The sequence below is a fragment of the Pristiophorus japonicus genome, chromosome 8, assembly GCF_044704955.1.
Source record: "Pristiophorus japonicus isolate sPriJap1 chromosome 8, sPriJap1.hap1, whole genome shotgun sequence".
In the NCBI taxonomy this organism is placed as follows: domain Eukaryota; kingdom Metazoa; phylum Chordata; class Chondrichthyes; family Pristiophoridae; genus Pristiophorus; species Pristiophorus japonicus.
In genome coordinates, this window is record NC_091984.1 from 36,166,582 (window position 1) to 36,190,519 (window position 23,938).

A 23,938-nucleotide genomic window follows, 5' to 3' on the forward strand; every position below is an offset into this window, starting at 1 on the left:
TATAGAAACGTATAAGATTATGAGGGGGCTTGACAAGGTGGATGTTTCCACTGATAGGGGAGACTAGAACTAGGAGGCATAATCTTAGAATAAGGGGCCGCCCATTTAAAACTGAGTTGATGAGAAATTTTTTCTCTCAGAGGGCTGTGAATCTGTGGAATTCGTTGCCTCAGAGAGCTGGGTCATTGAATAAATTTAAGATCGAGATAGATAACCGATAAGGGAATGAGGGGTTATGGGGAACAGGCAGGAAAGTGGACCCGAGTCCATGATCGGATCAGCCATGGTCGTATTAAATGGCGGAGTAGGCTCGAGGAACCATATGGCCTACTCCTGCTCCTATTTCTTATGTTCTTTTGTAGAACTGTTCACAGCATTCCAAGGGCCCAAATTTGCCCAGGAATTGCTCCGTTTTTTTTGGAGCAACTTGATTTTTCTGGAGTATTTTAAACATCCTCAGTCTGCACATTTAATTTGCGCCAGTGTAAGTGAGTTAGTTAGGATTTTTTTTAAGTTTAGTTTTTTTTGCAAAAGGGGGCGTTACCAGCCATTTTGGCTATTTAGGCCAGTTTGAACAGCTAATAATTGCTCCAAACTAACTTAGGCCAGCGGTTGTGGCCACACAGAAAACCCTTGCGGAAAGTTAAGAAATCAACGCAGGTTAGTACATTTAAAGCACCAAGACTTACAAAGCACTAAACACAGCACAAAAAGTAATAAGCATTCAATAAAAAATAAAGAACTGAAGTAAATAATTCAATTAACAAATAAAGAACTGAAGTAAATCCTACCTTCAACTAAACTTGACAGTGGTCAGCCTGTGGGGGAGGCCATTCGGCCTGGGATAGGGGCAGCAAGGCACACACCAGGAGGCTAGGCTCAATGCGGCATCTGTGAACGGGGGAGGGCGGCGGGGAAGAGAGATCCACAGCGGGCCCGCCCCAGCCGGTGCGGGAGACCATTCGGCCAGGGATCGGGGTGGCGAGCAGCGGGTCCTGCTCACAGCCTGCAGAACTGGAAGGGCGAGGAGCATGTGTGCAGACTCCACTGCTCGTGCGGACAGCTGCTGGCACTGTTTTCAGCGCAGGGCTGTAGCTCCGCCCCCACCCCCCACTCCACGAGAAACGCCGCGCCAGGACCCGGGACACACAGCAGAGCGGCCAGAATTGTCAGTAAGTTTTTTGGCGCCGTTTTGAGCGCACAAAGTTGGCGCATCTCGGGAGAGTGCGCCGGAAAAAGGGGTTGGGGAAATTTGGGCCCCAAGTGTGTCCTAACCAAAGTCCTATACTAGTTCAACATAACTTCTCTGCATTTCAAATCTATCCCTCTTGAAATGAACCCCAGTGCTTTTTTGCTTTTTTATGGTCTTGTTAACCTGCTTTGCTACTTTTAGTAATCTGTGTATCTTGAACCCCAGATCCTTCTGTTCGTGTACCTTATTTAAACACTTATTTCCAAGGAGTAGGTGATTTCTTTATTCTTCCTACCAAAATGTATCACTTCACACTTATCTTTACTGAAGTTCATTTGCCAATTACTTGTCCATTCTGCATGTTTATTCACGTCTTCCTGTACTTTGTCGCAGTCCTGCTCTGTATTAACTACGCAATTTTGTATCGTCCGCAAATTTTGAAATTTTACTTCCGACTCCCAGTCAAACTAATTTATGTAAATTGTAATTTCGATCCCTGTGGGACACCACTTCCCACCTTTTGCAGTCTGAGTAACTACCTTTAACACTTACTCTTTGTTTTCTGTTTTGCAGCCAGCATGTTATCCATTCTGCTACTTGTCCCAACTCCACATATTCTGACCTTGGAAGGCAGAATAAGGAAATCACATACTCCTTGGAAAGGTTTTTTGTAAATAGTTATAGGGAATGAGATACACTGCACGACTGGGAAACATGGAACTGTGGGTAACATGGAGATCCTGCCGAATTTAACAGCGGGACAAACTATTTGTACTGCACTTTTCTTTGACAGACAGCTGTCCGTCATGGTCCGTCCCCCACTGCCCGTACTGCACTTTTTTGACTGACAGGCAACAAGCTCCACCCCCCCTCCCGGCCTCATTCCCGCTACATGGTGCTGAGCAGCAGGACCTGAGGCTCCAAGTATGGTCGGTGTGAGGGGTCGGTGTGAGGGGTCGGGGGGCGGTGTGAGGGGTCAGTGTGAGGGCCTAGTGTGAGGGGTCGGTGTGGGGGGTCGGTTGAGGGGTCGGTGTGAGGGGTCGATTGAGGGGTCGCTGTGAGGGGTCGCTGTGAGGGGTCGGTGTGAGGGCCCGGTGTGAGGGATTGGTGTGGGGGGGTCGGTGTGAGGGGTCGGTTGAGGGGTCGCTGTGAGGGGTCGCTGTGAGGGGTCGCTGTGAGGGTTCAGTGAGGGGTCGGTGTGAGGGGTCGGTGTGAGGGATCAGTGCGGGGTCGGTATGAGGGGTCGGTGTGAGGGGTCAGTGCGGGGTCGGTGTGAGGGGTCGGTGTGAGGGGTCGGTTGAGGGGTCGGTGTGAGGGGTCGCTGTGAGGGGTCGCTGTGAGGGATCGGTGTGAGGGGTCAGTTGAGGGGTCGGTGTGAGGGGGTCGGTGTGAGGGGTCGGTTGAGGGGTCGGTGTGAGGGGTCGGTTGAGGGGTCGGTGTGAGGGGTCGGTGTGAGGGGTCGGTGTGAGGGGTCGGTGTGAGGGGTCGGTGTGAAGGGTCGGTGTGAGGGGTCGGTGTGAGGGGTCGCTGTGAAGGATCAGTGAGGGGTCGGTGTGAGGGGTCGGTGTGAGGGTTCGCTGTGAGGGGTCGCTGTGAGGGGTCGCTGTGAGGGGTCGCTGTGAGGGGTCGGTGTGAGAGGTCGCTGTGAGGGTTTAATGAGGGGTCGGTGTGAGGGGTCGGTGTGAGGGGTCGCTGTGAGGGGTCGCTGTGAGGGGTCGCTGTGAGGGGTCGCTGTGAGGGATCAGTGAGGGGTCGGTGTGAGGGGTTGCTGTGAGGGGTTGCTGTGAGGGGTTGCTGTGAGGGGTCGGTGTAAGGGGTCGGTGTGCGGAGGCCAAAAGCGGCTGACGGGGACCCAAGAGCGGCGGTCCTGGGCCCGATAGCAAGAGAGAGAGGCCGGAGATCGAGAGACTGGGGGAGAGAGTGAGAGGCTGGGGAAAGATAGAGACCGGGGAGCGGGGGTGGGAGTTCGGAGGGGAGAGAGGGAACTCAGGGAAGATGGATCACGTTCTTCCAACCCCCTACAAAAGACATCGTTGGAATGGATGATATCCAGAAGTCACGACACTCACTATTCACTTCATATCCAATAAACCTGTTAACAATCCGTACACAATGCCCCATCTATGGTGGGGTGGGGAAAGAATGTGGGGGAGGCACTGGGGTAAGGCACTTTGGCTGGGGGAGGCATGCACTTGGACTGGGGTATGGGACTATTGCTGGCCCTTACTGTCTTCTGGGGAGCTCTGTCCTCTGTCGCTTCAGGAAGTCAAAGTGGATCGAATTACAATTTGCAAAGTTAGGAAGACCTTGGGATGGGCGGTTCCAGTGACACATTCCTGTGAAACTTTAGATTGTGGCTTATCCTCCAAGGGGACCAATCAGAAAAAAAGGGTGGAGCATATGGGCCATTTTGGCAGCACAAATAAATGCATCCTTTAACGGCAGCACCTCATTTGAATTTTTTTTTCTCTGGCTGGCAGCTAGCCAGATTGAAAGGCTGACTGGCTGCTGGAAGAGAGGGCCTGCACTGGTAGACTGCAGCTGGAGATCAGGAGGGAGGAAGGGAATGATCAATGGGAATGGTGGCAGGGGGGCGGGGGAGATTATGTGTCAGGGGGGAACGATTGTGTGTCTGGAGGGAGAGATCGTGGGTCGGGGCCGGGGGGGGGGGGGGGCGGGGAGAGATCGTGAGTCGGGGGCAGAGAGATCGTGGGTCGGGGGGGGGGGAAGAGATCATGGGTCAGGGGGGGGAAGAAGAGATCGTGGATCAGGGGAGAAGAGATCGTGGGTCGGGGGGCGGGGGGGGGGAAGAGATCGTGGATCAGGGGAGAAGAGATCGTGGGTCGGGGGTGATATGTCCTTACTATACAGTATAAATGCACACACGGTCCATACTTGAGAGAAAGTCACTCTGTGACCAGTTACCTTTATTACCAAGACCTCAAGTGATGAAGGTGAGTGGAGCTTCCCCTTTTATACCGGAAAGTCCAGGTTAGGAGTGTCTCCCACAAGTTCACCCCTTGTGGTCAATGTTCTCAAGGTGTACAACTTAGGTCAGCTTACTCATGGGTTACAATGATGATTGAATACATGAGATCACCTCCCCCCCCAAAATCTAATTGGGATCACAGGTTAAGTCTTTCTGGTGGTTTACGCTCCCTTATAGAACGCCTGAGTTGGGGCTCTGGTTGTTGGGCGCTGGCTTGAGTGTCTGCTGTTTGCGGTGCCTCAGGCCTGTCCGGACTGCCCACAGTGACTGGGCTCTCCTCCACTTAGTTCCGGTGTTCGATCACCTGTGGAGGAGTGAACTCTACATCGTGTTCTTCCTCTGCTTCTTCTATGGGGTTGCTGAACCTCCTTTTAATTTGATCCACTTGTTTGCAGCAGATTTGTCCATTGGTAAGTTTAACTACCAAAACACTATTCCCCTCTTTTGCAATCACAGTGCCTGCAAGCCATTTGGGCCCTGCAGCGTAATTAAGGACAAAAAAAAAGGGTTATTGACACCAATACATCACGCCCTCGTATTCCTGTCATGGTAGTCATATTGTGACTGATGCCTGCTCTCAACAATTTCTTTCATGGTGGGATGTATAAGGGATAACCTGGTTTTGAGCATCCTTTTCATTAGCAGCTCTGCAGGTGGAACCCCTGTGAGCAATTGTGGTCAGGATCTATTGGCCAACAGGAGGCATGATAAGCGGCTTTGTAGGGAACCCCCATGGATTCTGAGCATCCCCTGTTTGATTATCTGCACTGCTCGTTCTGCCTGGCCGTTTGAGGCCGACTTGAATGGTGATGTTCTGACATGTGGTTTCCATTGCCTGCCATGAAGTCCTGGAATTTAGTGCTTGTGAAGCACGGGCCATTGTCACTGACCAAGACGTCCGGTAGACCATGGGCAGCGAACATTGCCCGTAGACTTTCTACCGTGGCAGAAGATGTGCTTGAATTTAAAATGGCACACTCAATCCATTTGGTGTAGGCGTCTACTACAACCAAAAATATTGTTCCCATGAAAGGATCTGCGTCGTCCACATGGATGCGTGACCATGGCTTGGCAGGCCAGGACCGGGGGCTAAGGGGGGCTTCCCTGGGTGCATTGCCCAGCTGAGCACACGTGTTGCACCTGCGAACACAAAGTTCCAGGTCTGCATCTATCCCTGGCCACCAAACGTGTGACCTGGCAATTGCCTTCATCATGACAATGCCCGGGTGCTCATTGTGAAGTTCTCTGATAAACACCTCTCTGCCCTTCTGGGGCATGACTACGCGGTTTCCCCACAGTAGGCAATCGGCCTGAATCGAGAGTTCATCCCTGTGCCTATGAAACGGTTTGAACTCCTCAGGGCATGCCCCGTATGTGGCTGCCCAGTCCCCATCCAGGACACATTTCTTAACTAAAGACAGTAGCGGGTCTTTATTTGTCCAGACTTTAATCTGATTGGCTGTCACAGGTGAGCCTTCGCTTTCGAAAGCTTCAACAGCCATGACCGTCTCAGCATCATGCTCAGCTGCCCCCTCAGTGGTGACTAGTGGTAGCCTGCTGAGTGCATCGGCACAGTTTACAGTGCCCGGTCTGTGCCGAATTGTGTAGTCATAGGCGGCTAACGTAAGTGCCCACCTCTGTATGCGGGCCGATGCATTCGCATTTATGGCCTTGTTGTCGGCCAAAAGGGACGTTAGGGGTTTGTGATCCATCTCCAGCTCAAATTTCCTGCCAAACAGGTACAGGTGCATTTTTTTTTACTGCATATACACATGCTAGTGCTTCCTTTTCTACCATCCCGTAGCCCCTTTCTGCCTGGGACAGACTTCTGGAGGCATAAGCTACCGGCTGTAACTGACCATTGGCATTCACATGTTGCAACACACACCTGACCCCATAGGACGATGCATCACATGTTAAAACTAGTTTCTTACACGGGTCATATAACACTAAGTTTGTTGGAGCAGAACAAATTGCGTGCGCTATCAAAAGCCCTTTCCTGGCTGTCCCCCCAGACCCAATCGCGACCTTTGCGTAGGGGCACATGTAGCGGCTCTAACAGCGTGTTCAATTTTGGAAGAAAGTTGCCAAAATAGTTCAGGAGCCCCAGGAATGAACGCAGCTTCGTCCTGTTACGGGGTCTGGGAGCTCTCTGGATCACTTCCGTTTTGGACGCAGTAGGTCTGATCCAGTCTGCTGCTACCCTCCTCCCAGGAATTCCACCTCTGGAGCTAAGAAGAAGCACTTCGCCTTTTTCAGTCACAGCCCTACCCGGTCCAGTCTGCGTCGCACCTCCTCCAGGTTGCGGAGGTGTTCTTCAGTATCGCGACCTGTGATGAGGATGTCGTCTTGAAAAACCACCGTCCTTGGAATCGACTTGAGGAGGCTTTCCATATTTCGCTGAAAGATCGCGGCGGCCGAACGAATCCCGAATGGACATCTATTATACTCAAACAACCCCTTGTGTGTCGTAATGGTGGTTAGCTTCTTTGACTCACTAACCATCTCCTGGGTCATGTAAGCTGAGGTCAGGTCCAATTTTGAAAAAAGTTTGCCACCGGATAGCGTCGCAAAGAGGTCTTCCACTCTCGGTAGCGGGTATTGGTCTTGGAGTGACACCCGATTGATGGTGGCCTTGTAATCGCCACATATCCTGACCGACCCATCCGCCTTGAGCACTGGCACGATTGGGCTCACCCAGTGACTGAATTCGACTGGCGAGATGATGCCTTTCCTCAGCAGGCGTTCCAATTCGCTTTCTATCTTTTCCCGCATCACGTACGGCACCGCTCTGGCCTTGTGGTGTACTGGCTTGACATCTGGGTTTATGTGAATCACTACCTTGGTCTCATTGAAAGTGCCGATACCGGGTTGAAATAATGAGTCAAATTTGTCCAGGACCTGTGAGCATGATACTTGCTCCTTAGAAGAAATTGCATTGACATCGCCCCATTTCCAGTTTATGACAGCAAGCCAACTGCTCCCCAGTAGTGCAGGACCATCTCCTGGGACAATCCAGAGTGGCACCCTGTTCTCCGAATCTTTGTGGGTCATGACTACCGTGGTGCTGCCTGGCACCGGAATGATCTCCTTTGTATATGTCCGTAGCAGTGCGTCAATCGGCAATAATTTTGCCTCCTGGCCTTAGACACCCACAACCTTTCAAACTGTTTGATACTCATCCGGGACTGGCTGGCCCCCGTGTCTAGTTCCAGTAGTACTGGGATGCCATTGAGGAGCACTTTCATCATTATCGATGGCGTCCTGGTATATGAACTGTATATGTGCTCCACATGAACTCACTGAACTTCAGCTTCCAGCAATTTCCCCCAGTATTCATTTGGCCTCGTAGGGCTTACATCGGGCCCGTCCTCCTCATACATCAACCTGGCTGCAGGCTTCCTGCACATACGCGCCAAGTGACCGCTGACGTTGCAGTTTCTGCAGGTATATTGCTGATACCTGCAAGCTCTGGCTGGGTGTTTGCCTCCACACCTCCAGCATGAGCTGAAGGCCCCATTGCTGGAAACAAAAGGTCCATTACCAGTCGATTGTCTCTGACTGTCTCTGTAACTGTCCTTAAGCGCACCATTAACACGTGTTGATGGCCCCATTACTGGCCGAATTGTCCATTGCGAAGGCATGAATCGCTGTTCAGCTAGCCATTGTCTCTGTTGATTTCCCTCTTTGGGTTCGACTACATGCTGGAGCATGCCCAATTGCCCTTGTCTTCCTAGTGAACTGTGTGCCGCGTTAACAATGTTGACTCCCTAGTCGTTTGCCGCATTTGAGCCAAGATTTTTGCCATAAATCATTCTGGTCTCTTCCTCCCCTGAGATAATTGTCTGGGCTATAGGAGCCGCCGCTTCCAAGGTCAAGTCTTTGGTCTCAATCAGTTTCCTGAAAACCCCAGCGTGCCCGATGCCCTCAATAAAAAAGTCTTGCAGCATCTCCGCTGTGCATGCATCTGGGAACTTACATAGGCTCGCCAGTCGCCGGAGATCTGCCATGAAGTCTGGAACGCTTTGCCCTTCTCACTGCCGGTGCATGTAAAACCGGTGTCTTGCCATGTGCATGCTGCTCGCCGGTTTAAGGTCTTCCCTGATCAACTTACTGAGCTCTTCAAATTTCTTGTCCGCCGGCTTCTCTGGCGCTAGAAGGTCCTTCATCAGGGAGTACATTCTGGATCCACAAAACATCAGGAAATGAGCCCTGCGTTTGTCAGCTGAATCCTGTCCCAACCATTCCTTAGTGACAAAACTTTGCTGTAGTCTCTCAATAAAGTCGTCCTTATTATTACCAACACAGTACCTCTCTTCTATGTTGCTAGTGGCCATTCTCGCGTGGTTTAAATCCCAGTTTCTCGTCGCCAATGATATGTCCTTACTATACAGTATAAATGCACACGAGGCCCATACTTGAGAGAAAGTCACTCTGTGACCAGTTACCTTTATTATCAAGAACTCAAGAGGCAAACGGTGGGTGGAGCTTCCCCTTTTATACCAGAAAGTTCAGGTTAGGAGTGTCTCCCACAAGTTCGCCACTTGTGGTCAGTGTTCTCAAGGTGTACAACTTAGGTCAGTTTATACATGGGTTACAATGATGTTTGAATACATGACAGGGGGCATGGGGAAAGATCGTGGATCTGCGGGGGGGAAGAGATCGTGGGTCAGGGGCGGGGAGATCTTAGGTCGGGGGGGAGATTGGGGGGAGAGATCAGGGATCGGGGGCGCAGAGAGATCGTGGGTCGGGGGCAGAGAGATCGTGGGTCGGGGGGAGAAGTGATCGTGGGTCGGGGGGAGAAGTGATCGTGGGTCGGGGGGAGAAGTGATCGTGGGTCGGGGGGAGAAGTGATCGTGGGTCGGGGGGAGAAGTGATCGTGGGTCGGGGGGGAGAAGTGATCGTGGGTCGGGGGGGAGAAGTGATCGTGGGTCGGGGGGGGAGAAGTGATCGTGGGTCGGGGGGGAGAAGTGATCGTGGGTCGGGGGGGAGAAGTGATCGTGGGTCGGGGGGAGAAGTGATCGTGGGTCGGGGGGAGAAGTGATCGTGGGTCGGGGGGGAAAAGTGATCGTGGGTCGGGGGGGAGAAGTGATCGTGGGTCGGGGGGAGAAGTGATCGTGGGTCGGGGGGGAGAAGTGATCGTGGGTCGGGGGGGGAGAAGTGATCGTGGGTCGGGGGGAGAAGTGATCGTGGGTCGGGGGGGGAGAAGTGATCGTGGGTCGGGGAGAGAAGTGATCGTGGGTCGGGGGGGAGAAGTGATCGTGGGTCGGGGGGAGAAGTGATCGTGGGTCGGGGGGAGATATGATCGTGGGTCGGGGGGGGAGAAGTGATCGTGGGTCGGGGGGGGAGAAGTGATCGTGGGTCGGGAGGAGAAGTGATCGTGGGTCGGGGGGGGAGAAGTGATCGTGGGTCGGGAGGAGAAGTGATCATGGGTCGGGGGGGAGAAGTGATCGTGGGTCGGGGGGGGAGAAGTGATCGTGGGTCGGGGGGGGAGAAGTGATCGTGGGTCGGGGGGGGAGAAGTGATCGTGGGTCGGGGGGGAGAAGTGATCGTGGGTCGGGGGGAGAAGTGATCGTGGGTCGGGGGGGGAGAAGTGATCGTGGGTCGGGGGGAAAAATGATCGTGGGTCGGGGGGAGAAGTGATCGTGGGTCGGGGGGGAGAAGTGATCGTGGGTCGGGGGGGGAGAAGTGATCGTGGGTCGGGGGGGGAGAGGTGATCGTGGGTCGGGGGGAGAAGTGATCGTGGGTCGGGGTGGGGGTAGGGGGGGACGGGGAGATCATGGAAGGATGGAGGGGAGAAGAGATCATGGGGAAGAGGGGGGTGGGGGGGAAAAGAGATCGTGGGTCGGAGGAGGGATTGTCCTATGAGGAGAGATTGAGTAGACTAGGCCTATATTCTCTAGAGTTTAGAAGAATGAGAGGTGATCTCATTGAAACAAACAAAATTCTTACAGGGCTTGACAGGGTAGATGCAGAGAGGATGTTTCTCCTGGCTGGGGGTTCTAGAACCAGGGGTCACTGTCTCAGAATCAGGGGTTGGCCATTTAGGACTGAGATGAGGAGAAATCTCGTCACTCAGAGGGTGGTGAATCTTTGGAATTCTCTACCCCAGAGGGTTGTGTGTGCTCAGTTGTTGAGTATATTCAAGACAGAGATCGAGAGATTTTTGGATATTAAGGGAATCAAGGGATATGGGAATACTGTCGGAAAGTGAAGTTGAGGTAGAAGATCAGCCATGATCTTATTGAATGGCGGAGCAGGCTCAAGGAGCCAAATGGCCTACTCCTGCTCCTAATTCTTATGTTCTTATCATGTAAAGCTATAAAGACAGGCCACAATAGAATTGTTTATTACTTTATGTAAAGATTAAATGGTACATTTGGCCACCTCATGACCAGATTCTTCAGGGAATATAGGGCCCGACAAAACTGACAAAGTTGAATGGCATTGCTCAGGACTCACAACATTGATTTAGGTCTTATTTGCTTTTACTTGCTTTTAAGTCAATGAAATTTAAGCAAGAAAAGCATTAGTTACAGGAAAAAATACTATTGAATTGATGAAATGTTCATCTCTCACTACAGATTTGTCGGGACAAAAGTACTTTATTGGCATAACTTGTATTGAACCAAGACTGAACTCTTCTGAATCATAATGATTATTGTCAGCCGTGGCTCAGTTGGTAGCACTCTCTCTGAGTCAAAAGGTTGTGAGTTCAGCTCACACTCCAGAGACTTGAGCACAAAAATCTAATGCAGAGCTGAGGAGTTCTGCACTCTCGGAGGTGCTCTCTTCCCAACTTAACTTCTCTCAGGTGGACTTAAATGATTCCATTATTGAAGGAAAGGCAGGTGAGTTATCCGCAGTATCCTTGCCAATATATATCCCTCAACCAACATCACAAAACAGATCGCCTGGTCATTATCACATTACTGTTTGTGGGAGCTTGCTGTGCACAAATTGGCTGCCACGTTTCCTACATTACAACAGTGACTACACTTCAAAAGTACTTCACTGTTGTTCAAGGGCAATGATGAATTGCATCTCAACTTCCCCAACTGCATTACATTTGCAGGAGTTCAGAAATCAAATTACCATTGTAGTGGTTAATGCTCTATTATCCAATTATTTATTTACCCAGCAGAGGTTGGTGAAGGGAATGCTGCCACTCATTTGGTAAAGTGCTTTGGGACATCCTGAAGGTCATGGAAGGCACTATATAAATGCAAGGTAACTGAAGTGACAACATTCAATACAGTTTGATGTGATCTGTATAATTGGGTCTGTTCCTACATTAAATACCATTATAAAGTAGAGTCAGGGGTTAGTGTGAGAGACACAGTGAATACACAATTGTGAGTGTGGAACCAGGTTTGAATAATACTGAAGAGTAATCACTCATTTTTTAAAGGTCGCTGTGTGTGTCTAACTTGTCAAGCTTCTGCAATCAATCAGGACCTTACCAAATGAGTGGCAGCATTCCATTCACCAACCTCTGCTGTGTAAATAAATAATGGGACAATAGAGCATTAACCACTTCAATGGTAGTTTGATTTCTGAACTCCCGCAAATGTAATGCAGTTGGGGAAGTTGAGATGCAATTCATCATTGCCCTTGGACAGCAGTGAAGTAATTATTGGAGCCTGAATGTAAACATGGGCGGCTGGGACTCAGTACACAGTGAAGAATGGTTGAGTCATGCGCCTGTACCCGACTGTGGTTCACGGAGCAGGCCAGGGATTAGCGAACCGCAGTGAGTTACCACGTTCCTGGCCTGAGAAATCACTAATATCCATTAACTTGACATTTCTAACTCAACAGAAATAAGATGCAGGTGGATATGCCACAAGGTGGACATGTGACATTTTTTTTCTTAGTAAAGATGTTCCACTGTATAATAAAAATATGAATTGGAATACATTTACTGTATTGATCAGAGCAAGGAAGTCTTGCAAGAAAGAATGCACTAGTGACCTCTGCTGGTAGAACAACATCCGACCTCTAACTTACTGACTTAAAAGGGTTTTTCTTGTAAAACTTCCCAGAAAATAATCTGTAAGGACAGAAAACATCGACTGAAATCTGCTACAGCCTGGAATATTTGTCTCTTGTGATCACATCTGCCATTTATAGAACAGGTCAAACTTTAGTGAACAGTAGCTGGCCAGAGGAAACATTACTGACACACATGCGATCATCATCATAGTCAGTTCCTTGAATCGAGGATGACTTGCTTCCACGCCAAAAAGTTCACAGGTGTTCAATGAAGGATCTGATATTCCAAGTCCCGAACTACATGTTGAAGGGTGGAAGATGCCTGTGCATGGATTTTTTTTACATGTGGTGGCCGTTGCACACCAGCCACCACACGGGCTTGACAGAGCTAGGTCTTGGTCCAGTGGCAAGGATTAACCAAGACAAATGGAGACCTGCTCTGCTACACGGACCTAGCGCGCACACATATCGCAGTGTGGACTGGCCCATGCTGTCCCTGGGCCCTCGCCTCTTCTAAGCCCTGAACTCACGTCTCTCCAGCAGTCTGCGTGGCCTCCGGCCTGCGAGCACCATCGGAGCAGGTTGGGAGCGGAAGGAGCAACGTGACGGCATACCACTCCTGGGAGCAGCACATGCTGGAGCAGGAGAAGAGGGCAACTGGAGTGGACGACACCAAGGCCCAGGTCCCTGATTGGAGCATGGGCAGGTACATCAGGAGTGGCGAAGTTGGGGTGCAGGAGCAGCAAGTGATCGGGGCACATGCGATGGAACACTACATGGTCTCCCAAAGGACGCTCTGAGGATGCCGCGGAGGGGAAGGGATGGGAAGAAAATTGTCATAAAGCAAAAAAAAAAGGAGGACTGAAAATGTATTAAAGACTGTGCTGGACTCTTAATCCATTTAGGACATTGAACAGTGATTCCCATTGCAGTGAGCACTTTGGGCTGTTCCTGAATTAAATGGTAAGGCATAAGTTTGACGCCACTATGATTAACTGTAGTGTTGACTGAAAAGGTAGGTTGATTTGCATTCTCCCATTTCTCAGTGTCTGCATGATTTGACAATCCACTTAATTTTTCCAGGGGGATTGTGAGGAATCTGTTTTTACACACTGGTAGAATACTGTAGCCCAGGATGTCCAGCGTAAGCAAACCATAACTGCAGCATTGCAATAACCCATCGATCAGTCTGCTATGACTACCTTCAGCAGCAGGGACATACGAGTATGACCTAGGTTCCAGCCATTGCTGGCTGCTGTAGACTATGACAGAAAAAATACTATTAAGCATAAAGAATCATTTTACACATTTAATTAATCAGAGCTTGTGAGGTGGTGTCATCGTACAGTTATTTCTAGCACTGAAAAGGAAATTAGTAAAGGTTTGGCTCTGAGAAAGAAACCGAGAAAAGGGATAATTGCAGATGGTTAAGTTAATCCGTTTGGGTAAATAGATTGAAACAAACACATTGCTCTGTTTTGCACTTACTCTTGGAGAATTTTACTATCCGTCGTCTGTGGAAATCCAAAATCCATCACCTCATCCAAAAGTTCATAAACGATAACAAAGTTATCTCGAATACTTTCCTCTTCGACCTCTTTAAAATATTCTGTGAAAACCTAAGGGTGATACAAAAGATGATCATCAGAATGAGAATCAAATGGTGTCAGAGTTACAATGACTGGACAGATATGGTTGAGTCAGGAGATAATCCTTAATTCTGGGTGGTGGGGCAGGGGGATGGGGTAGGCCGGGATGGGAGATGGACTGGGGAATAGGGGGCAGGACAGGGGGATGGAGGGTAGGAAGACAGGCAGCAGTGGACAGGGGAATGTCTATGGATGTTATTTATATGGACTTCCAAAAGGCATTTGATAAAGTTCCACATAAGTGACTGTTATCTAAGGTAGAAGCCCATGGAATTAAGGGCATGTTAGAAAATTGGCTGAGCAGCAGAGTAGGAATAATGGGTAGGTACTCAAATTGGCAGGATATGACTAGTGGTATTCCGCAGGGATCTGTGTTGGGGCCTCAACTATTCACAATATTTATTAACAAGTTAGATGATGCCATAGAAAGTCATATATCCAGATTTGCCGATAACACAAAGATAGACGGCATTGGAGGCAGTATAGATGAAAGCATAAAATTTACAAAGGAATATTGATAGATTAAGTGAATAGGCAAAATTGTGGAAAATGGATTTCAATGTAAGCAATTGTGAGGTCATCCACTTTGGACCTAAAAAGAATAGAACAGGGTACTTTCTAAATGGTGACAAGCTAAAAACAATGGATGTCCAAAAAGACTAGGGGGTTCAGGTACATGGATCATTAAAACATCATGAACAGGTACCAAAAATAATCAAAAAGGCCAATATAACTACAGGACTAGAGTATAAGGGGGTAGAAGTTATGCTGCAGCTATACAGACCCCTGGTTAGACCACACCTGGAGTGCTGTGAGCAGTTCTGGGCACCACACCTGGAAGGATATATTGGTCTTGGGGTGGGGGGGGAGGCGAGTGCAGCGAAGGTTTACCAAAATGATACCCGGACTTCAAGGGTTAAATTACGAGAAGATATTACACAAAGTTTTCAGGATATTAAGGGGAACAGATAGGGTAGATAGAGAGAAACTATTTCCGCTGGTTGAGGATTCTGGGACTAGGGGGCATAGTCTAAAAATTAGAGCCAGACCTTTCAGGAGTGACATTAGGAAATACTTCTACACACAAAGGATGATAGAAGTTTGGAACTCTCTTCCACAATGGCAATTGATGCTAGATCAATTTTAAATCGGAGATTGATAGCTTTTTATTAACAAAAGGTGTATTAAGGCATATGGGACAAAGACGTGTATGTGGAGTTAGACCGCAGATCAGCCATGATCTCACTGAATGGCGGAGCAGGCTCAAGGGGCTGAATGGCCTACTGTTCCCAGGCAGGGGGATGAGCCGGTCAGCACCCAGTCTTGATAATGTACCTCTCATGGTCAAAGTGAAATTCAGAGAGGGGGTAAATTCAACTTCGGCAGGGGCGCAAAATGGGTGGTAGCAGATCAACCGCCTGCTTTATACCCCACTTAAACTTCCTTTCCAGATGGTACAGTCAAGAACTGGTTCCAGAGATCTTGAACAAATGTTAGAATGAGAGTGAGTCACTATCTCCATCTCAGGACCTTGTATCAATGTGAGAGTATTGGCGAGGTAGTGGAGTAAGGGTCTATGATAGAGGAATGAGGACTGGGGGTGATTTTAACTCTACCCACTCAGCAGATACCTGGTAGGTGGGTAGTTAAGATTACCCTGGCTCTTACCTGTCCGAAAGCCGCCATGATCACAACATCTACAAATCTAACTTGCTCTCCCAAGCAGGCAGCAAGGACATGCGCCTAGAGCCAATAGGGTCTTTACATATGCATGCTGTGGCCCGATGACACCATTGAGAACCGACTGTAATTTTAACTCAGGCCTGAGCGGGGAATCCACCTGGAGTTAAAATCGGGGCCAATATTGCAGCACCACTAACTATTAATTTTAGATTTTGTCAAATGTCTCCCAGAATTGAGATTTGCTCTCCCAGCCACTGCTACGAGCATCCCAGGAGAAAAGCAGAACTTCACGTCGGTGTGCCTCAGACAGACTCGACAGGGGAGAAATCCCAGGAAATATTGCCAAAGTGACGGTAAAATCCAGCCAAAAATGGGGGTGGACCAGCAAAGGCTCTGCATGGGGGCAGGGGGCAGAAGTTATGAATTTAAAGCTAAAACATTTACATTCGGCCCTTCAGTATTTAATTTATCTCTGTAATTTAAATCACCCCCGCAGTCTCGATAGGGAGATTGGATCAGACCAGTCACATTGATTGACAGGAAAGGAGTGGGGTTGCCGGACAAAGGCAAAGGGTGGCACCAGTCAGAAGTGATGGAAAATACAAGGAATGTGTGGAGAAAACTAGGAATGCGAAAGAAACACAGACAGACAATGCCAGGGTAACAGGATTTGGAACACTAGGAGAAAAGAAAAGTCCAGCAGCAATATAAGCAGCTCAGGAAATGGGTTAACCAGACTTGCTTTGACTTATAAATTATGCTGAAATCTTTGTATTCTACAAAAAAAAAGTCTGAAATGTATTTATTCGGTCCTTGGTGATACCGAGAGTGTTAACGAAGGGAAATGAGTAACATTTGCAAACAGTGGGCAAATGCAATGTGATCAAATGTCATGTGATCAATACCACATGATCAGGTGGCACATGATCAAACCTCCAGGAATACGTCCAACCAAAGCTGCTAGGCGTACCTTGACCCTAACCCATTTTCCTATCGTTTGGCATGAAGGCAGGGTGCTGACGGGATTCCTGCTGCAGAGAAAGAAACTAGCAGTGCTAAAGAGAAGGTGACGTTGAAGTGGGACCGCTGCTGCAGCACCAGAAGATGTGGTGAGCGACATGAAAGAGGCAGAAAAGCCCTGAAGATGAAGATGGAGAAAGCGCCTGGTTTTTGAAGGCCTCAGCAGAGACTGTGATCCACAAAGGTAAGCGTATGGAGGCTGAATTGCAGGGAGAAAAGTCCCTCTATTAGGCCTTCTCCCTCTATCTGCAAATTTCAATGCCTAACTGCCACTCCCCGGGCCCACCACCACCTGTCATCACAGAGCAGAATCCAGCCCTGTGTCTCGCTGCGTTAGTGGGAATCAAGAGGTGGTGAAGTGGGAAAGCGGAGTTGAGGTGGAATATCAGCCATGATCTTATTGAACGAGGGGCCACATGAGCTAGTCCTATTCCTATTTCTTACGTACGTATTTTTTTTTTTAAATTCGTTCGCGGGATGTGGGCATCACTGGCAAGGCCAGCATTTATTGGCATCCCTAATTGCCACGGTGTGAATGATATTCAGGCAGTCCAGTCCAGTCAGGGGCTGTGCCTTAATGTGAGAATGATAGTGAGGCGGTTGACTCTAGGATGCATTTCACTGCGAGCGTGACAATGCAGAAGCTCAGTCAGGAAGTGAGGGGTCGGAATTGATCCTCATTACATCAAAAGGACCAATTTCAGGGCACAACATTCCACGTCCGATATGTGTCTGTGTTAGCTACACCGCTATATTGGGAAAAGCAGTTGTCCAGGTATCCCTAGCGCCCATCTCAAACAGGCTCTTTGCATATCAGGAATCCAACACCTGTTGGAGGAGCCCTGCCAGAAATCTGTCTGCCTGGAGTGGAGCAGGCACCGGGGCCTGTTCGGCTCACACTAATTGCAACTACATGCAGCCTAACCAACGGGCCTCACTTACCTTCATGCGGAGCTGCGAGGAGCAGCTCTCGACACCACAGCACTACTTCGGGCCACTGCCAGCCTTTGCGAGTTGGCACCCACCACTCCCGTTCTTCAGCTCCCCTTACAGGATTTACCTGAGGGCCGCGGCCAACGAGGCAGCCATTCCAAGTCGGAAACTCCCAAAGCAGCAAGCTGCCTCTGGAGGCACGACAGGTGCCCACAGCTCTCCGGGAATACTGAAATGTGGCCCAATTTCGGAGGAAGCTCGGGCCTCTGAGTTCTGGAGCGCCACTGGTTGTGCACCAGCCATTCTGTGCCCCAAATCAGGCCTAACCAAATGTTTAGCCCATATGCCTCAATTCAACAATGACTTTGAAACATTCCTTCAGTATGGATCAATATATAAATCCGGGACTACAATAGTCCAGCAGTCCAGGCAATGGGTCTAATTTTGAAACTATGAGAACACAGGAATTGATTGAATGACACTCACCTGAACAATTTTATATAAAAACGCAAAAACCAGGGCTGCATTTCCATTTTTCTTTGTCATTGCTACCACTTGGTGTTCAAGGTTAAAGAAGTTAAGTTGCAGACCAACAGGTTAAACAGCAGACTAGTCATAATCTAACAACAATAATGTCTAATCTGCCAGTCAGTTAGTCTTAAACTGCTCATGGAAAATTCTGAATGCCAAATAATTGTGACAGGAATCTGAATCAGGAATTAATTGGTTTCACTTCATTTCACGTTTAGATTTGCAGATTCATCAAACATTACATGTATGAACGAGAAATTCGTAACCGTTGAGGCCATTTTCAGCAGCTCTTAACTCCACCAGCAACTTTATTGGCTAAAACAAATGCATCCCCCTATCAGTTTATTAATTAAATTCATACTGTAAAACAAGTATCTTCCATAATAGAACGCTAAAATTAGCATTGCCAACTTTAGTAGATGAATACTTAACTATTTCCAGGATGTTTTTTTATCTGCTATTTTAATGCAGGCGCTACATGACTCTTCAGTAAAAATAGCAGCCAGAGGGAAATGTCAAACAAATGGGTTAAGTATCGTCTGCTAATATAGCCAACGGCTATCTCTGGCCAATAACATTTTACAAATAAGAACATAATAAGAACATAAGAATTAGGAACAGGAGTAGGCCATCTAGCCCCTCGAGCCTGCTCCGCCATTCAAAAAGATCATGGTTGATCTGGCCGTGGACTCAGCTCCACTTACCCGCCCTCTCCCCGTAACCCTTAATTCCCTTATTGGTTAAAAATGTATCTGTGATTTGAGTACATTCAATGAGCTAGCCTCAACTGCTTCCCTGGGCTGAGAATTCCACAGATTCACAACCCTCTGGGAGAAGAAATTCCTTCTCAACTCGGTTTTAAATTGGCTCCCCCGTATTTTGAGGCTGTGCCCCCTAGTTCTAGTCTCCCCGACCAGTGGAAACAACCTCTCTGCCTCTATCTTGTCTATCCCTTTCATTATTTTAAATGTTTCTATAAGATCACCCCTCATCCTTCATTTTTTTAATTTTTAATTGATGAATTACCTCAGAATTAAATTGTAACTTATATCTTGGTCTTATACTTCACCTCGGACCTTTCCAGTTAAGCAGCTGTCAGTTGGAAATGACACCCCACCCCAAGTGCACATAGTCTTGAAGTTACAGCTGTCCATCAAACCCTATAGCTACAGACCAAGGACACGCCTCTTTCACAGGTACATGCAAAAATAGACCTTCCAACTACAAGCCACTATATATCAGTGGCTTAATTCCACTCGCCCCCACAGCTAAATTCTGCCATATGCCTCCTCTTCTAGTTATCTGCTACCATGGCATGACCCTTCTAGGTAGACACTGCTACCACTACCCCCTCCCCCCCGCGGACCCTCCCCAAGTGAACACATCTAATATCATGTAAATTGTCTGAACAATCTTATCTAATGAAAACACTACACACCCTTTGGCTAACCCTGTTGTGGGTGAGGAGACAGCACAGGTTATTGTTTCCCAAGCAAGGGCCACGATACAAATTCGCTCAGAGCCTCCACCCCATATGCCGGCACAGGCATGATGGGTTGAATGGCCTCTTTCTGTGATGTATCTCCCTCATACACTGCTCGAAATCAGAGGCCACCATGCATAAGGCTATAAAAGAGGTCTCCCCCCAGATTTACTACTTTGAAGGATACAATATAGGTTATTGTGCCTTATCCAGAGGAAGTGAACACGTCCATGGATGAGGAACGGGGAACTAGACCCCTCATCCTCCTTTTGCATCAATATCGGTAGGAAGTAGTCAATTTCATTCATGTCCACGTCACCCATGTAGTTTCTGCATATTAGAACCTGACAAAAAAAATGAATGAAATTTAAGAACTGTGCATGAAACAAACACAGCTGACAGCAGCAAAATTGATCTAGTTTCACAACCTCAAGCGTCTGCAGCAAATAAATTACAATTCACGCGGCTTGATCCATAGAATAGGGATTGACGGATGATGTCAAGTCAGATATGCTAGCACCATTACATATATTATCCATGCTAGAATACACCAATTGTTTCACCCTGAGCAATGGCCATCAAAAAAGCTCGAATAGTTCCTCAGTTTATGCACAAATAAAGAACCCCAAATGGTTTAATTGCTGATTAAGAACAGTGATGTTGGATGACGTGATAGCTACTTAATTTGCCAATGCACCTTTTATTACAAATATTAACACATGTGCATCAATTTTATGTAGAAAGTGTCAGAGACCGTGAAAATGCAGCTGGATAAATGATTAAAAAAATCACTTATTGCAACAAATAGCTTGCCCTATTTATGGTAACACATTCTTTGGGAAAACTGGTGTTGTAATGGGGGGGGGGTTGGAACTCCAGCAGGGGTTGCGGGATGGGGGGTTGAGTTGTCCCAGTGGTCTCCCACAGTAACTCCAACGGAAGTCTAGTGTAACTCTGGCAGAATTTCAGTCCCAGCGTCTAAAGAGTGTTACTTTTAATAAAGATGTAATTTTTGATTCTTAAATCATCCATTTAAAAATGAGGTAAATATGCAAAATAGAGAGAGCTCCTACTGCTACACAGATTACAAGTTAAATATCAATCAGGAAGCTCATTTAGCCCATCTTGGCTCAAACATTAAAAAATTGAAGCACAGCCCTCCGCCCCCATCATGCCCTCTAACAAGCTCTTGAAAGGCTCTAAGGTTTTCGCTTCCTAGTCATCGTGAAGCCTACTCCAAGTGTTGATTACACCGTATGAAGATATGTGTCCTGACATCAATCCCAAATTTGCCCTTCATCAGTTTGGTCCTGGCTATAAGAACATAAGAAATAGGAGCAGGATTAGGCCATTCGGCCCATCGAACCTGCTCCGCCATTCAATAAGATCATGGTCTGATCTGATCATGGACTCAGCTCTACTTTGCTGCCCGCTCCCCATAACCCTTATCGCTCAAAAATCTGTCGATCTCCACCTTAAATATATTCAATGACCCAGTCTCCACAGCTCTCTGGGTCAGAGAATGCCATAGATTTACAAACCTCTGAGAGAAGAAATTCCTCCTCATCTCAGTTTTATATGGGCGTCCCCTTATTCTGAGACTATGTCCCCTAGTTTTAGTTTCCTCTATGAGTGGAAATATCCTCTCTGCATTCATCTTGTCGAGCCCCCTCATTATCTTATACGTTTCGATAAGATCATCTCTCATTCTTCTGAACTCCAATGTGTATAGGCCCAAACTACTCAACCTATCTTCATAAGTCAACCCCCTCATCTCCGGAATCAACCTAATGAATAGCCTCCAACGCAAGTATATCCTTCCTTAAATACAGAGACCAAAACTGTACGCAGTACTCCAGGTGTGGCCTTACCAATACCCTGTAAAGTTGTAGCAGGACTTCTCTGCTTTTATACTCTATCCGCCTTTGCAATAAAGGCCAATCTTCCATTTGCTTTCCTGATTACTTGCTGTACCTGTATACTAACTTCTTGTGTTTCATACACAAGGTCCCCCAGGTCCCATTGTACTGCAGCACTTTGCAATTTTTCTCCATTTAAATTGTAATTTCCTTTTCTATTTTTACTGCAAAAGTGGATAACCTCACATTTTCCCACATTATACTCCATCTGCCAGATTTTTGCCCACTCACTTAGCCTGTCTATATCCCTCTGCAGATTTTTTGTATCCTCCTTACAGTTTGCTTTCCCACCCTTCTTTGTATCATCAGCGAACTTGGCTACATCACACTTGGTCCCTTCATCCAAGTTATTAATATAGATTGTAAATAGTTGAGGATCTAGCACCGATCCCTGCGGCACCCCACTAGTCACTGTTTGCCAACCGGAAAAAGACCCATTTATCCCGACTCTGTTTTCTGTTAGTTAGCCAATCCTCTATCCATGCTAATATATTACCCCCTACCCCATGTACTTTTATCTTGAGCAGTAACCTATGACCCCTTGTATTCATGTCATAGTTCACACCCTGAAGTAATATGCTATGGGGCTAATGATGTACTGAATGGTGCCTATAGGGCTGCTGCATATGAGATGGTGCAACCCATATTATTAAACACGAGGCTAGGGGCCTGGTCAACACCATTACACATCAGGCTACATAATGCAATCCTGAATTGTCTGTGCACCTTTATGCACTAAGTTCATTAAGGCTCCAAAATAATCACTAATGTTGTCAGAGTGTCTGATCAATGCTCCAGACACAATGGCATTTAAAACCAGCACTGCATGAGCGGCACAACCATTATGTTGAGTCCTTTCTCTTAAAATTAACTTGTCTTTTTTTTAAACTTGCTCTGAGTAGCTGCGTTGTTTGTTTCCATCAATTATATTGCTTCTTTGATATTTTGTTGTTTCCAAAATTGAATTTACTCAGAGCTTCTGAAAGCTGCACCCCATTGAAATAAATAGCATGGGGGCGGGTTCTATAATGAATTTACCAGATTACCATTTAAGGATATGGGGCCCAAATTTCCCCAGGAATTGCTCCGTTTATTTTGGAGCAAGTGGATTTTTCTGGAGTATCTTTTTAGTTGCAATTCTGACCATTTAATTTGCACCCGTGTAAGTGAGTAGGTTTTTTTTTAGTTTCGTTTTTTTTTTAAAAGGGGGCGTTACCAGCCACTTATGCCTGTTTTGGCCATTTAAGCAAGTTTAGCCAGCTAACTGTTACTCCAAACTAACTTAGGCCAGCGTAAGTGGGCAATCTTGTACGTTCAGGAAAACCTTGTGGTGACTCAAGAAATCAGCGCAGGCAGCCAGAGATGGGGGGGGGGGAGGGGGAGGCAGGGCGGTGGGTGAAGGGGACCTTGCAAAGCACTAAACACTTTCACAACAATATTAAAGAAGCACAAATACATTTAAAGCATCACGCACTAAACAAAGCAGTACATTTGCACCAAGCACAAAAAGTAATAAGCAATTAATTAACAAATAAAAAATAGAAGGAACCCTGCACCTAAGGCACCAAGACCAAAGTAATAAGCAATCAATCAATCAGTAAATAACAAATAAAAAATAGGAGTCCTACTTTAGGGAACGCAGCAGGCCGCCGATGAGGGAGCCCATTCAGCCAGGGCTAGGGACAGCATGCTTCGGGCCCCTCCCACACAGCCTGCAGTGCACACTCAACAGATTCGGCCTGCCAGGAGCTACTGCACATGCGCGCAGACTCAAGCGCACATGTGCAGAGGTCCCGGCACTGCTTTCAGCGCCAGGACCTGGCTCCGCCCCCAATCTACTGGGCCACGCTATGCCACCACCGAGGAGAGGCTAGGGAGCAGCCAGAATCTGGAGGAAGATTTTCGGCACGCTTGGAGGCGGACAAAAGCGGTGCACCTTGGGTGGGGGCACCAGAAAAAGGGAGTTGGTGAAATTTGAGCCCATGGCGACTGAACAGCTGAAAATGTTCACGAATCAGAGAGAGCCAGCATGGATTTGTAAAGGGTAGCTCATGCCTGACAAACCACATTGAATTTTTTGAAGAGGTGACTAAAATAATGGACAGGGGAATGTCTATGGACATTATTTATACAGACTTCTAGAAGACTGTTAATTAAGGTAGAAGCCCATGGAATTGAAGGCAAATTATTGACCTGGTTAGAAAATTGGCTGAGCAGCGGAGAGTAAGAATAATGGGCAGGGACTCGAATTGTCAGGATGTAACTAGTGGTATTTCGCAAGGATCTGTGTTGCGGCCACAACTGTTCACTGTATTTATTAACAACTTAGATGATGGAATAGAGAGCCACATATCCACATTTGCCGATGACACTAAGATAGGCAGCATTGTAAGCAGTGTAGATGGAAGCATATAATTACAAAGGGATAGCGATAGATTAAGCGAATGGACAAAACTTTGGCAAATGGATTTCAATGTAGGCAAATGTGAGGTCATCCACTTTGGATCTAAAAAGGATAGAACAGGATACTTTCTAAATGATGAA

The 23,938-nt window shown here is 47.6% G+C and overlaps 1 protein-coding gene across 1 annotated transcript in view; it reads right to left on the reverse strand.

Moving 5' to 3' along the window:
* LOC139268050 (AP-1 complex subunit mu-1-like) overlaps nt 1–19,816 on the reverse strand; it is a 60,324-nt gene extending 40,508 nt beyond the window's left edge. Inside the window, exons 1-3 of the mRNA XM_070886039.1 lie at nt 19,663–19,816; nt 17,948–18,015; nt 13,665–13,795 (exon numbers count right to left, since the gene is read on the reverse strand). Of these exons, the coding sequence (XP_070742140.1) occupies nt 13,665–13,795; nt 17,948–18,015; nt 19,663–19,798 (335 nt within the window). The 5' untranslated portion in view covers nt 19,799–19,816. The remainder of the gene's footprint in view (nt 1–13,664; nt 13,796–17,947; nt 18,016–19,662) is intronic.
* Nucleotides 19,817–23,938: the final 4,122 nt, after the last annotated feature.